Here is a 14,538-nt window from a genome sequence, read left to right as displayed (position 1 = left end):
AAAACATTTGCAAATGAGATGCATGTGGTTTTATCTATAGTGAATACCATGAGTACATGCTGTACACATGCAACTAGGTATTTGCAATTCCATGCTGTCTTTGTCTCTTGATATATTTCATAAGATTTCTTATTGTATTTAATGGTTCATCTTTTCTATTATGCTTCCTTTGTTGTAATCTTCCTGAAAAGCCAGTTCATCAACAAGTGTCTTTATAATTTAAACCTTGACGATGCCTGTTGTTAGTGATAGCTGTAATTACAAGAGGTGGTATTATTTCATCTCTTTTATGATCATCTGCCTTTGATGGGAAAGATAAAATGTTAGTTGTTATGGCCTCTTGAAATCTAATATATTCATTAACCATACATAACAGATACTTTAACAAAAATTTATAGTACTTTACCATGTTTCTTTTTAAGTGGCAAAGGTGGTGGATTTTCATCATCTTCATTTGAGCCATGATGTGTCTGAAGAACTGCAGTGGGTCTTCGCAGAACAACATTACTTCCTTGACTGCTGTTGGTGCTGTTACTGCTCACCATACTGACTGTACTGCTCATATGACCACTGCTGACACTACTGGTGCTGCTACTGCTACTGCTTCCCAGCAAGGTGCCAACTTTTGGTGGAAGCTTTGGGCTTGGATCATCTCTTAGCTGCAAATAATATATATGTGAATGGAGCTTTCTAAAGCTCACTACATAAGAACAATCAATGACACATGCCCTTCACAAGGAAGCCTAAAGAGATGTTCACCTAGGAAACTACTTTTAAAATGCTTGAACTCTGTTATGTTACATACTTAGAATACTGATGCTGAAAGTTTTTAAACTATGGTGTTGTTGAAAATCAACAGACTGAAATACAGTATATGCCCTAGGTTAATCTACACTTTGCACTAGCTAGCTTTAAAGAAGAATATGATTAAATAAAAACTAGGAAAACATACTACTAATTGCAGGAAATAGCATTACATGATAATACTCATTTTGATGCATGGGAGTAATTAAAAGCTATGTTCTCTGGATTCCATGTAATAATGATGTCTTTATCAATGCAGGAGCATGATTAAAAAAAATAAATGCAATACAGTACTTGTAAGACACTACTCTATTTAATATAATAAACCTTGTTAACTGTGAATGTTTAAGATCTCCTTAAGAGAAGTTAACTGATTCCAACACAATCTGTATTACTATCTAAATTTTCTGTATTTTATTTTCTGTGGACCAGCTTTTGTTAAGATAGGTCCTGTTTGTTTTCCATCAAAATAAGGACATGCTTATTTGATTACAGTACTGTATTAGATCAGCTAAGTAGGCCTAGTTGCCAATTACTATTTTTTTTTTCTTTAAAGTAGGCTTATCCAGTGTAACTGCAACTATAAATACAAAAGCATTTCGCTGCAAAAGACTTGAAAAAAATTAATGATTAATTTGATTAATTAACTAAAATACTCTTAACAAAATGACATGAGAAAAATTCAGATTAATTTGATTAATTAACTAAAATGCTCTTAACAAACACTAACCTAATTCTCACAAACAACCTTGAGTCTCGTGAAAGCCTAACACTTTAAATCTGATTATAAACATAAATCTGATAATAAAAAAAAATACATTAATTTGTCTCTAAATGTCTTACCCTGAGTCTTGAATCCGGTAAATCTACAGAGTCTGCATCAACATTTTCATATGTGGATAAAATTTGTCGTCCTATACGACTCTTCTTTGCTGGTAATGCTGGTGGCACAACCACTGACAATATGTGATTCTCTCTTTCTCCCTGATGAAAAATGATAACAAAGGTCATCTCAGACAGTCTTAAAGCATGTAGTGTAACTCCTACCATTAAATAATGGACAAAGCACATTGTTCAACTCTTATTAAACAGTGTATTAAAGCATACCACTAACGTACACTTGAAAGACGAGCCGACGACCATAAATCATAAGGTATATGTTAATTTTTAGTACTCAATTGGAAACTTAAAAGCATATACTGCATATAGTTTATGCTGTTTTGACATAACAGTTACCAGTGTTCAGATATGAAGCTATATTAGCCTTAGTAAATATAGGTTCACAACTTTTGTAACCATATTTTGTCACAACAGCATAAAATTTCCAACTCAAAATAATGGCATTATAAAAGACAACAAGCACTATGGGTACATCTACCCATATGAAATTTTAATACTGTTTTGGCTTTATATGAGAAGCAAGCTACACCATGATTTCAACCAAAATAAAACCCTGAAATATTTCAGTGCCAAAAAGTTTCACCTGAAGACACTTAAGATAACTGCATTTTGAAAATGAAGTACAGTACTACATATTATTATTTCACAATGTAATATTTAGATTTTTAAAATAAAAATTGAATAATCAATATTACTAAACACTAAGTTAGAGTTTGATCAATTTCAAGAATGCAAAAAGGTAAGAATATCAGTAAACTCCTTAATAGTTACAAATAATTAGGTTTTGCACATTACTTCATGACAAATGCCACATTTCTTGAAAATACAGTTCCTTTATGATCACCAATAGCGTCTTTTTGGCTGAGCCTGTTACTAGTTTTTTTTTTTTTTTACTTTGATGAGCTGTTTCCTTAAATCTAGTAAATGTAATTTTTGATGTAGTCTAAGGAGCTGAAAGTAGCAATATTGAGCAATAACTGTATTGTCAACACATGAGCAGATGTGGCTTGAGTCTATGAAAATACTGTGTCACAGATTAACACTATATTCGCCTAACAATGCTTACAAAAAAAGCATCTAGAGTACCTTTCACCAATTTCCAGCACCGCATTGTAGTACTGTACCTACCTCACTGGCACTGGACGATGAGGATGTGGAGGATACTGTGGATGAGGTTGATGATCGAGTGGTCACGTGGTATGATATCATATGCTGACTGCTACGTGTCACCTTACTGCTAACCTGTAGGTTTTTCATGCATATGAAATAGCTGTACTAATACCCAAAAAAGATATCAAGATCCACAAAAGAAACACTGACAATGAATGACCCTACAAGGGGAGGTGCAAATACCGTAAACCAAATGTAAAAGGGTGTTTACAGAGTCACACTGACAAGGGTAGTAACAAGTGCAAAAATATGTATAAAAATTAAGTGGGTAAAATTAACTGTCATTACAGTTATACAAGTCATGCAATTCACTTTTTCAGGAGATTATGTAAGAAGAAACACTAGTATTTCAAAGAAAAATAATTCCGTGAAAGTGCTAACATTACAATTTGTCCTGTATTACTATATCAATTATGCCTGGAAAAGTTTTCAAAAGGAAATGCTGACAACAAAAACATTAAAAAAAATCATAAAATTCCTACTTAGCACAATAAGAGTGACCCTTAAACTTGTTTCCATTATAGTGAACCCAGGAGCCAGACTTGGGATAAAATTTCAATACACTGGAGGATAGTGCATTTTTTATCAAAACACTATATTATACTGCAAATGAAATACAACTGAATTTAAATGAGGAACAAACTCAGGACAACAAAAAGGGATCCCATATTCACTTTTCTGTCATACTCAAAGATGGAAAAGTTATACTGTACTTATGCAAATCATAAGAAAAAATAGCTAAAACTTTAATACCTAAAAATTTCACATCTCAAGTTCTCTTGAGCATCTAAGAATTTACCTACTCTGATATGGATAACAAATAAATCAAATAAGGACACACATCACACTGACTGTGGGCAAATAAAGGCAGCAGAAATAACAACACGTAAAAAAAATGTCTACAAATAAACAGATGGTTTCATACAGGATGAATAAACAACTACTGTACTAAATATCAGTGCTCATCAACATACAGTAGTATATGTATAACTGCACTACCAGAAAGGATTGCAATACCTGAACATTTGCAATTATGTATGAAGCAACACTGTAAACTAACACAACATAGGAATAAAAAAAAGTTTAATTTTATCCTTAACTCTAGCAGTTATAGCTAAACATCTTGGTTATCCTACGTGACTTTTTCTGGAGAGTGTACTTCATGGATAGCAAATTAGAGACAAAATCTGTTTCTAAACCACGTGAAGACATGCTTAATATAATTTCTTTTATATTACATGCCTAGTTCATTTTTACAGATTTTTCCAACAATGCAACTAAAAATCTATCAGATACTCTTGGCTCATTTACCTCCTTTCTTTCTTAGCATAACGAAATCTTATGAACTGTATTCTTCTAAGGACTTCTGTACCATTATAAATTCAGTGCAACTCTTTTGACCCAAGTCTAATTTTATCAAAATTTTAGCAGATTGGTGAGAAAATTTCAGTAAAAAAAAAAGACAAAGGATTGCTCAAATTATCAAATAATCATTGATGTCCAAGTAATTACCATGATCCTCAAATATAACTGGGTTATGGTCAATGACATTTGTAAAATTTACATTTTACCCATATAGTACATTTTTCAAACATTACAAAATGCATTAATTCTGTTTTCATTTGCAAGATTGATTTTTTACCATTTGATCACAAAGTACATTTAAGCTATAAGTTAAGATAGACTGAAGATGATTACAGTATATCTTAACTTGAGGAAAGTTTATACCATAAAACAGTGTAACAGAGGGGTGTAGGAAGGGCGAAAAATGGAACCGTTTAGACCACAATTTAAATTTGTTACTTGTAACTTGTTAGGTGCTTCATGTGCTGGATTCTGAGAAAAAAAATTACAGACAAATATATTCACTTGACAACTACCATACCATTACACAATACAGTATCATATACTAAGTTAATTCTAAACTTTTGAAAATAGTTTGAAATGGAATGAAAAATACTTTAATTTACTTCCTTCTATTTCCCCACATCCCTTTGTGCCCTAGCTGCAGTGCTTTCTGACTTTATATTTCAATTGTTAAATCTGATTGTTTCTTGCCTAAATATTCAATTTTTTTAACTTTGTCCAGCTCCATTACTACCCCTGGTTTTAAGAACCATTCCTTCAGGCCAACCATAAAATAGTTTAAAAATGCGGCACTGTGGTATGGTTGAAAAACTTCATGATTACCATAATTTATCACAACTAAAACCCAACCATAAAGAAATTCTGTCACTGGCAGTGACTTGTCAGCCCTCCATTTTTCTGTTTTTAAACTTTCTCAGATATCTAAGTTTAATAATAATAACCAACAAACTAAAGACCATTACATATTGAGTGCTTTGGAACTGAAAAAATTCTACTTTTGCTCTGATATACTACACCAAAGTGCAGGATGTACTAACACTCAGTGAGCATGAAAAGGCATATTCCTCCAAGTTTAAAATACTTCTGTGCAAATCATTCAATGATCCTGTGGACATGCAAACAAAACAGCCACGTACAGACTAAGAAAATGCAATTTTAATTCTCTATGTGAACCTTTCCCAGGTATGAACATGCTAGACTTGATCATTTGGAATCAAATCTTCAAAATGAATATTTTATTACTTTACCTGAGATGATGAGGATATATGAGTTTGTGTACAAGACTGCTTCACTGAGTGGCTGAACGAATGACTGCTGCTAATGCTGTGGAAGAAAGAAGTTTGCATTTAGTCTATTTTGGGATTTAAAACATGGGAGCTATTGGAAACCTTGCTTGATTCCACACAATAATAAAGCAAGGAAACCTACTATGCATTAAAGTACTGAATGACAAAAACTTTAACAGCTTTGTCTCCTGAAAACTGATTTTATAGGCCTTACATGAGTTTTCTTCATAACAACCAAGCATTAAATGATATATCTTTTATTTTCAACAGTACAGTTTACTAATTTGTTTTATAAATTTCCTTTAATACTTTACATACACCTGCCCACTTAGCTACTTAGTTACATATCAAAAATTTCACTCCATGTTATTCCCCTCAAGTATCTGTACAAAAGTACACACAATTGCCTCATTAAAGACTATCATTTTGGTACATAACACAAGGACTAAATGCAGCAGTTTTCTCTATTTAAGATATTATTCATTTTTATTTTTCATACATATAAACATATACAACTAAACCTGATAAATTAAAATTATGGTAGACTATAGATACAACATACAGCAAGCAAAAGTCAATAAAGCAACCATAGCAATGAAAGCAAAATATTTTAATTATGAATGGTAGGACTTGGCAAAATACTCTATTGAAACTGTATGGTATTTTTTAAAAAATTTTAATGATCTTCAGATTAACTTGCAAACAGAATATAAGTCATTTGTATTCACGACACTGCTCAACAGTAAAATTCAACAGCTTATGGGAAAAACAAACATTAATAAAGGCTGTTCCTACCTATTGAAGGCTGAATTTGATGAGGAGCTCTGCAGTGACGATATTGAAGGGAAACCTGAATCTGGGAACAGGCTTGATGAATCAATGTCAAGAGAGTGCCCAAAGGGGTTATGATTGTCTAGGCCTAAACCTAAATTTTTGTGCAATGCCCTTTCAAAGTTGAGATCAAACTGATCCTGTAAAGTGCCATATGAATTCACAATTCTTTGGTGGACTGAATGTGGTTCCTCTTGAGACTGATTCATAGAGTCTAAGCTTGAGGCTGGGGACATCTGATCAGAGGAATGAGATGCTCTCGACACTCTGTCTAAAGAAGCTGTGAATGATGCTGAACCTAAGCTATGTTGTGACCAATCGGAAGAACTCTCTCTGGGACTGCGATTTAAGGGCGAACTGTGTCCAAGAGGGGAGGTAAGGTACATTGGATTTGCAACCACGTTATCCGACATAAAAGCTCCTTTGCCATGACTTTTTGTTTTTGGTGGGAGAGGAGGGGCAACTTCCATTCTTCTGGAACAGGAAAAATTAAATGGATGCTGAGTATTCAAGTACCATACTTTAAACTATACAAATTTCAACAGTAAAAGTAATGTAAAAGCTATGCCACTCGTTCAAAGCATCAAAATGAAAAATGTACCCAATAAAATGGATTACTATTCTTGACATATGAAAACTTTATATGACTAAAATGTGAAAAATACAAAAAACATTAGTTGCTGAAGTTAAAGACATTAGCATATATGAACTGAACAATAAGCAGAAATGGTCATATGTTTTCTTTGGCAAAAACAATTTTTTTTTTTTACCTTTTTCACTGAAAAGAAATCAGTGAGAGATTTGGAAATCATCAAAGCTGGAAATAAAGGTTAAATACCTTCGCTGTGAAAAAGTAAGCCTCCAGGAATGACGTCATGACTGAAAGACAGCATTCAAGCATTAACTTAAAAATAATTAACATAAATTGCTGTCTTTTGTACTTACCCACCAGGCAAAGGAGGTTTTGGAGGTGGAGGTTCTGCATCAGAACTATTCAAAATAGAGTCAGAACTCTGTGAATGAGTTAGTTTTATGCTATCACGAGGAGAGAGGAAGCTTCTATTTTCTACAGGAGAGTCGGCTTTGATTTCTGGTAAAGAGTTTCGATGATTTGATGATATGCTGTCTGAGTTTCTATTGCTGAAAACCAATGTTTACAGTATAAATATAAATGGAAATCTACAAAATAAATCTCTAATTGTCAAGTCACTAACTCTTACAGAATATCACTCTTGGCAGAGTATTTCAATACAGTAATTAGATTTAACTAAGAAAAGTTATTTTTACCTGTAATATGGAGAAGACTTTTCAAAATTCACAGTATTATTGTTATCTATTGAGGACGGAGTTACATCTAGAATACTAGAATCTGATGTGTTTAGATTTTCTTTGTCAGCAGCAAGGTCAATCAATGCCTGAAAAATATTGATGAATTCACGTCATTTCATTTTCTCCATAATAGTTAAAACAGACAGTATGATGAGAGTGAAAAACCATATACTGTAACTCATTTCCTGTAACTCATTTGTGCATTTCCATAATATAAAGAAATACATTATACAATAAGCAATATAAAGAAATACATTATACAATATGCACAAGGTATTATATATTCTAATTACCAAAGTAAGTCTTAATATTGCGTTATAACGAACTGATTTTATGGCTACTAAAACTGGCGTCACAACATCTAATTTTACTGAAGCTGACTATAATGAACTACTTTTTTTTCTTTATTTCTTTTACTTTCATTAATGATACTAAATTAATAACTTTACTAAGGAACCCATTCTTAACAAATTTAGCATTAAACATTACCTGGACGGCCACTCTGACAGCCTGTACAACCTGATGGACGGTTTGTGTATTCTGTGCCTCTTCTCCGTAAAGTAGTAACTGATCACTCCATCGGACCAACTCTGCTACACTTTGGTGAACTCTGGCAATTACTGAAGCAACTGCAGAACTGTGAGAAACAATAAACACACAGGTAATCTGAATGTCACACTGACTTTGAACAATGAGAAGTTTCTTATTAGCAGGCTTAATATAGTAATACAAAAAAAGTTTAGCTTGTGAAATATAGTACTCCTGGTGGTGGCAAATCCTATTTGACTTCTGATCCCTCTTGATATGGCTCTAACCTCAATCTGCATACTGGCTTCACTGGGTGAGCATACATGCCAAGTATGATGGGAATACCTAGTATAGTTCAAAAGGAATGGCCAAGGTTAAATTCCTCTCTGACCTTTGATCTCTTAAATAGGCTCCCGGCCTTGATTATTACATCCACGGCAAAAAATACAGTTCTAATCAACTATTTAAGATATATACCAAGTTTTAAGCCTGGATCTTCAAAGACATTAAAATTACAGTATAGTGCTTGAAAAAGATTTAACCTCAGCAGACAAAAACATAAAGAGGCCTGGACAGACAGATGGACAATCATGTCAATTATTGATTGTTCCCAGAGAGCTGCCACATTAAAAAGTGTGCAGATGAATAAAAAAAAAATTGGTTTTCAAATTTCTTAGATAAAAAGAGGTCTCTCAACTATAAAAACAAATGCTCATAAATTTATCATACCAAAAACATGACTAAATAATTACCTGCACCCTTTCTTTTGGTATACTAGTTATTTAACACAAAAATTCACACTTGGTGCTTGTAATTAGACATCTACCTATACTGACTCATCACTAACTTTGACAGTGTATGTCTTTACAGTATTATTTTCATGCAGTAACTAAAGCAGCAGATCACAGAAGCTTTCAATACACGAACTGATTCTATTTCATGTAATGTAACTGACACACCAATGCCTTACCTGTTTTGGTTGACAAAGCAGGGTTTGAGAGCAAGGTTGAGAGCCACAATCATTTCCAATACCACTGTTGCAGAGCCAGGAAGCATTTCAGAACTAGATTTATCCACAACATCCTTGTAGAAGTCTAAAGCCCTCCAAACATGCTCCACTTTGCTCTCTAAACTCTCGTTGGTTTGACTAGGTTCAACCTTAACAATTCTGCTACCTGCAGACATAAAATAGAAAGAGATTTTATCATTATTCCTTCCACTATATCACCAGATCTAAATTAAATATTAAATAAAATGGAGGCCAAGTTAAATATACACGAAATGACTTCTTTACTGTATATTAGAATTTGTTACTGCCTTAGCCACCTACACTGGCAGAGTTATAATTGTCAATTTGTCATTATGTATATTAAGTCATAAGCATTTTCCTGTTATCTAAACAGTACCCTTTCCATACATGAACAAAAGAAAAGGTAAAGTGCATTTACTGAGCAATGTACTGTGACATCAGTTTCACTTTCACTGCTTCAAAACAAAAGGACTCGATAATCAACCGTAATCACAAGTGTCCCCTGGATTTTCTTTCTGGCTGCTCCCTGAGCAAGAGCTCGTGCTGGCATAAGACTACTTAATCTACAAAATCAACATGATTCATTTTAAGACATTTTATGAAACATACAGATATTCAATTCAACAGAGAATGCTACTATGCCACAAAGATTAAATCTACCGTTTCAGATAAAAATATTTCTAAACTATAGGTACAGGTCTTCAACTGGAAATGATCCTGTATCAAACAAGACGAAGTATAAGACTTAAAACTTTCCCTATGGTTTGTAAGTGGCATAATAACAATTTTGAAAGACTTGTGGATTAGAGTAAAAGGAAACGGCTAGATCCATCAACCAAAGATCAGTGTAGAAAGATTTCCTAAAGAAATTGTTGAAGAATTATGAATTAACTAATCACTCATTGTACATATGTTTACATGTCAGCTAAGAATTTCAGAGGAGCACAAAAATTGACATAAAACCAAAGGCTTGAAATACAAACGCTAACAATGTACGTACAAAAGAAAAAGAAATGGACTATACTACAGGGATGGAAATTCAGAACCTGAAAAAGTATATAAATGTCTACAAATAATGTACACGCATGCACGAAAGAAGAGATAATGAGAATTTAACTAAACTCAAGGAACGGAGACTCAAAACCTGAAAGGTCATTGATGAAAAGAAGAAGTTGCATACAAGGACAGTACCTGGACCTTGTGGCCGCAATGGCGACTTCATCCCGCTGAATTTTCCTCCAAGTCTGCTCTTGAAGGAGAGTGCCCTTATGAACGATCCTCCCTTGCTAGGTTTGGGGTTGTCTGCAATGCAAGAGACGGCAGAGGTTAGTTCCTCTTTGCAATTACAAAGGAAGCCGCAATTAATAGTCTATCTAGTGTAGGCTACATGAATACAGTACAGTACATATTAGGAGAGAGAGAAAGACAGACAGACTCTGCCTTACAAGCATCACTCTTTATTCATTTCCTTGTGAATAATAATAATAATAACAATAACAGTAATAATACTAGTATTGCCTTTCTAAAGTTCCTTATAGTTATACAAATTAATAATCATAATAACATTTCTCTTATCATAATGCTAATAATATAATTACTATTATTATCTATCTCAGAGTATTGTCTTAATGTACCCTTAGATTCTTACCTTGGTTAAAGAACAAGATACGATCCCGCTAATATATTTCGGTTATAAGATGTACAGTAAAATTAAAATTCTAATGAATATTAGATATAACAACTTGAAGGAGTTGACATTCAAAAGATAAGGAGTTCATGTTTCCTGGGAATTCGGATCATGGAATTTTTTATTCATTTCTAATAACAACAATATTCATTAAAAGCACGCAATCTGAAAGACCACTCTGAAAGACTACTTTAACCTGACCAGCGAGAGAGAGAGAGAGAGAGAGAGAGAGAGAGAGAGAGAGAGAGAGAGAGAGAGAGAGAGAGAGAGAGAGAGAGACTCAACTTTATGAAAAAGCTGTATTAAATGTGGAGAATTTAACTCCAGCGATTTATCAATTATCAGGTGTTTATTTTTTATTTTTACTGGAACGAAAAAAAATTTAATTTTAATCAATAACCGCATGAAATGCAAGGTGATCTTAAAACACTTAAATTTCAATCTGTCGAATTTTGGGCTGGAAAGATCAATAAAATACTACAGAAACATAAACACCTTGAATACATGGAGTTAAGAGAAACAAACAGAAAATCAGAAGAGGGTGGGGGGTGGTAGATGGTAGATCCTTACTTCCCCATACAACAGAAACATATAGGCTATGTAAGTAAAGACGTAGACAGCACTCATAGGGTGCCATTCACGAATTTTGGCAATCTGCAATTTACTGATGCGAATATGCAAATATATCATATAGTAATGGTAGAAAAAATAAATTAATAATTTTGGTATTCCATAAAGAATGAAATGCATAAACAATAGTAAACTGGAATTCACAAGACGTACAAATTCTAGAACATTAAAACAATGAATTACCAATGTAACCTTCAAACTGCATTTCGTAATGCGGACATGCATTACATCATGAGTGAACTTGGATATTCGTACTGAGAGAGAGAGAGAGAGAGAGAGAGAGAGAGAGAGAGAGAGAGAGAGAGAGAGAGAGAGAGAGAGAGAGAGAAACGTGTTCCAGATGCTGACCATATGTAAACAGACCTGCCCTGGTGACACTAATCTGCCGAAGCGAAGGAGTTTCATGCTACCAGTCTGGTTAAAACGCGCATTCACACGCACATGCTAGCACACACGCACGCAGTTAGAACGAAAGGAACAACTGTTCAAGCGAGAGACTCTCAACAACTTTGCTAAAGAAAACAAGCGAGTCCGCGAGGTCCCGAAACCCGTCGATCCGCTAATCTTAAAACGACATTCAACAACTCTCAAACCGTAGCAAACAACTCACAAACACACACAAACAAACCACACACACACACATCCACAAGCAAAGACAATGTCGGACATGAGGTAACAACCCTCGGGTTTCAGACCAGACGAGATGATGATGATGGAAATTGTCTGGGGCTTCATATGATATGACCCCAAAATGACATCACCCTTGTGAAAAGACTTGAAGGACGAGGGAGGCGATGGGAGAGAGAGAGAGAGAGAGAGAGAGAGAGAGAGAGAGAGAGAGAGAGAGAGAGAGAGAGAGAGACGAACGGTATCCAAGGAATGAACACTCACAATGGAAGTTCCTCCTCCTCCTCCTCCTCCTCCTCCTCCTCCTCCTCCTCCTCCTCCTCCTCCTCCTCCTCCTCCTCTTTGATCTTTAAAGTTCAGCATCAAATTAATCTCAATGGAATTCAATTTGCTCACTGCAATGCTGTTTTCAATTTAGGCTTGGTTTACATATCTCAACGGTCAACCTATAAACTACAAACTACTGTACTGGCGTGAAATAGTCTCTTTGGAGCATGCTTACGTCACTTCAAATTCCTGTGGGATTGGACTGGGAACTCTTGGAATGTTAAAAACTGACACCGCAAACATTCAGCCGAGTGACAAACAGCACAAAGTAAAGTTTTAGGCGCACAAACCCGGTCGAATGAAAACGTACAACTTACGTGCCATCCCGATACCACACGACTCGTGTCAAGTCATAATCACTAACACTCAAAACTCTGTTGTCCTAAAACATTACACAATAAGAAGGTACAACCTTCAACACCAGCACTACTGTACACCAATGAAGTCAAATGGTGCGCCATACACAGAACGCAATCATTTTTATCAATCTTACAAAGTGCTCAATATACGATTTGTTTTTGTCACAACTGATGAAACTACTGAAAGAATAATCACCTGGTATCCTGTGGAACGTGTGCAGGAGAGCCCTCTGCAGAGGATCTGGGTGTCTGGCGTAGACTTGGGCCAGAGCCTCTGTGCTGTGCCAGCGCCTGACCCATTCGGGCACTAGCCCCACCTCTTGGCGGTACACGACGTAAACCACCATCAAAAAAACTTTCCTCCAAACAAACTACTTGAAGGCACTTCGTCCACGCCCCCTTCTCCTCTTCTCCCCCCTCCTCCTCCTCCTTCTCTCGCTCCGCCTCCCCCTTACACTCCTACCCCACAAACTCCGTTCACTTCTACTCCACCCTCGGAGAGTTTCTCGGGGGGCAGAGCGAGGGTGAAATCAGACACAAACACACAAACGCACAAACTCCGTGTCCTGGAGATTTATTCAGGTCTCGGGATCCTCCCCTTCATCCTCCTTTGCCTTCGAGAACAAAATCAAGCACAACAAAGGTTCTCTGTCTCATTTTCTATGGAAGAAAGAAAGAAATAAAAGGATCACCACGATGGAAATGATTTCAAGATTCCTATTTGATTTTCATTTTCACTCCTTCATAAATCAAAGCCTTCCCGTCCCTCCATTATTTTCACATCACCAAAACAAATAGCTGTAACGTTACAGTCTGTTTCAATCAATCATTCGTAGCCCTGTGCTTAAAAATGGTTTGTTTTTCTTTTATAATGTCCCATCATTATCCCTTCACTTCTTGCATGACCAATTCAAGAAGAGGAACCGTGATGAAGACGCTGTTGCTGTTGTTCATGATGATGATGATGATAAAAATAATAATGATGATGCACTTGCCAGATTGGGGTAAGGCATGACGTCACTTCACATTTCGTCAACAGAGAGAGAGAGAGAGAAAAAGAAATGCGAGGAGAGGAGTCATGTTCCTCATCAAGGGACTCCTTTCGGCCGTCACTGGTGAGGAGGGAGGAGTCTCCTCACGGGCTCTCTTAACTTCTCCCCTGTTTCCTTAGTTACACGCGTTTAATCATTCTCAAAACGTCATAAAAATCGAATTCACTCTAGTAAGTACACGATCTCCTTATATACTACATACCTGAGTGGTTATGGTGCACGTACAGTATAAAAGTCAATAAAAAGTTATGAACGATGTGTTTACCCTGTACACACACACACATACACACACACACACACACACACACACACACACACACACACATATATATATATATATATATATATATATATATATATATATATATATATATATATGTATATAGGTGTGTGTGTGTGCACACTGTGTATGTGTGTGTTTGTATATAAAATATCCGCTCATACGTGTCCACTACACGCTGAATTATATATATATATATATATATATATATATATATATATATATATATATATATATATATATATATATATATATATATATATATATATATATATATATATACACATACACATATATATGTGTGTATGTGTATCTTGTATGTATGTATGA

General features: G+C 35.0%; 2 protein-coding genes across 20 annotated transcripts in view; one reads left to right on the top strand and one right to left on the bottom strand.

Moving 5' to 3' along the window:
* LOC136842753 (protein catecholamines up-like) overlaps nt 1-1,627 on the top strand; it is a 48,057-nt gene extending 46,430 nt beyond the window's left edge. The window contains exon 5 of the transcript XR_010854347.1: nt 423-1,627. The gene's annotated coding sequence lies outside the window, so the exon portion shown is untranslated. The remainder of the gene's footprint in view (nt 1-422) is intronic.
* C3G (C3G guanyl-nucleotide exchange factor) overlaps nt 1-14,538 on the bottom strand; it is a 310,671-nt gene that overhangs the window by 11,565 nt on the left and 284,568 nt on the right. For 11 of the 19 annotated variants that reach the window (XM_067110521.1, XM_067110523.1, XM_067110512.1 and 8 more), the window contains 10 exons: nt 10,438-10,548; nt 9,187-9,391; nt 8,178-8,325; nt 7,647-7,774; nt 7,305-7,499; nt 6,324-6,833; nt 5,490-5,565; nt 2,833-2,946; nt 1,648-1,788; nt 407-659 (listed from right to left, as the gene is read on the bottom strand). In XM_067110521.1, the coding sequence (XP_066966622.1) occupies nt 407-659; nt 1,648-1,788; nt 2,833-2,946; nt 5,490-5,565; nt 6,324-6,833; nt 7,305-7,499; nt 7,647-7,774; nt 8,178-8,325; nt 9,187-9,391; nt 10,438-10,548 (1,881 nt within the window). Of the gene's footprint in view, nt 1-406; nt 660-1,647; nt 1,789-2,832; nt 2,947-5,489; nt 5,566-6,323; nt 6,834-7,304; nt 7,500-7,646; nt 7,775-8,177; nt 8,326-9,186; nt 9,392-10,437; nt 10,549-11,926; nt 12,143-13,072; nt 13,537-14,538 lie in introns of those variants that run through there. The other 8 variants (XM_067110524.1, XM_067110508.1, XM_067110509.1 and 5 more) reach the window with 5 other exon arrangements.

This window comes from Macrobrachium rosenbergii, chromosome 10, assembly GCF_040412425.1.
Source record: "Macrobrachium rosenbergii isolate ZJJX-2024 chromosome 10, ASM4041242v1, whole genome shotgun sequence".
NCBI lineage: Eukaryota > Metazoa > Arthropoda > Malacostraca > Decapoda > Palaemonidae > Macrobrachium > Macrobrachium rosenbergii.
Note: the sequence above shows the minus strand (reverse complement) of the source record. Positions and strands in the feature narration are given on the sequence as shown.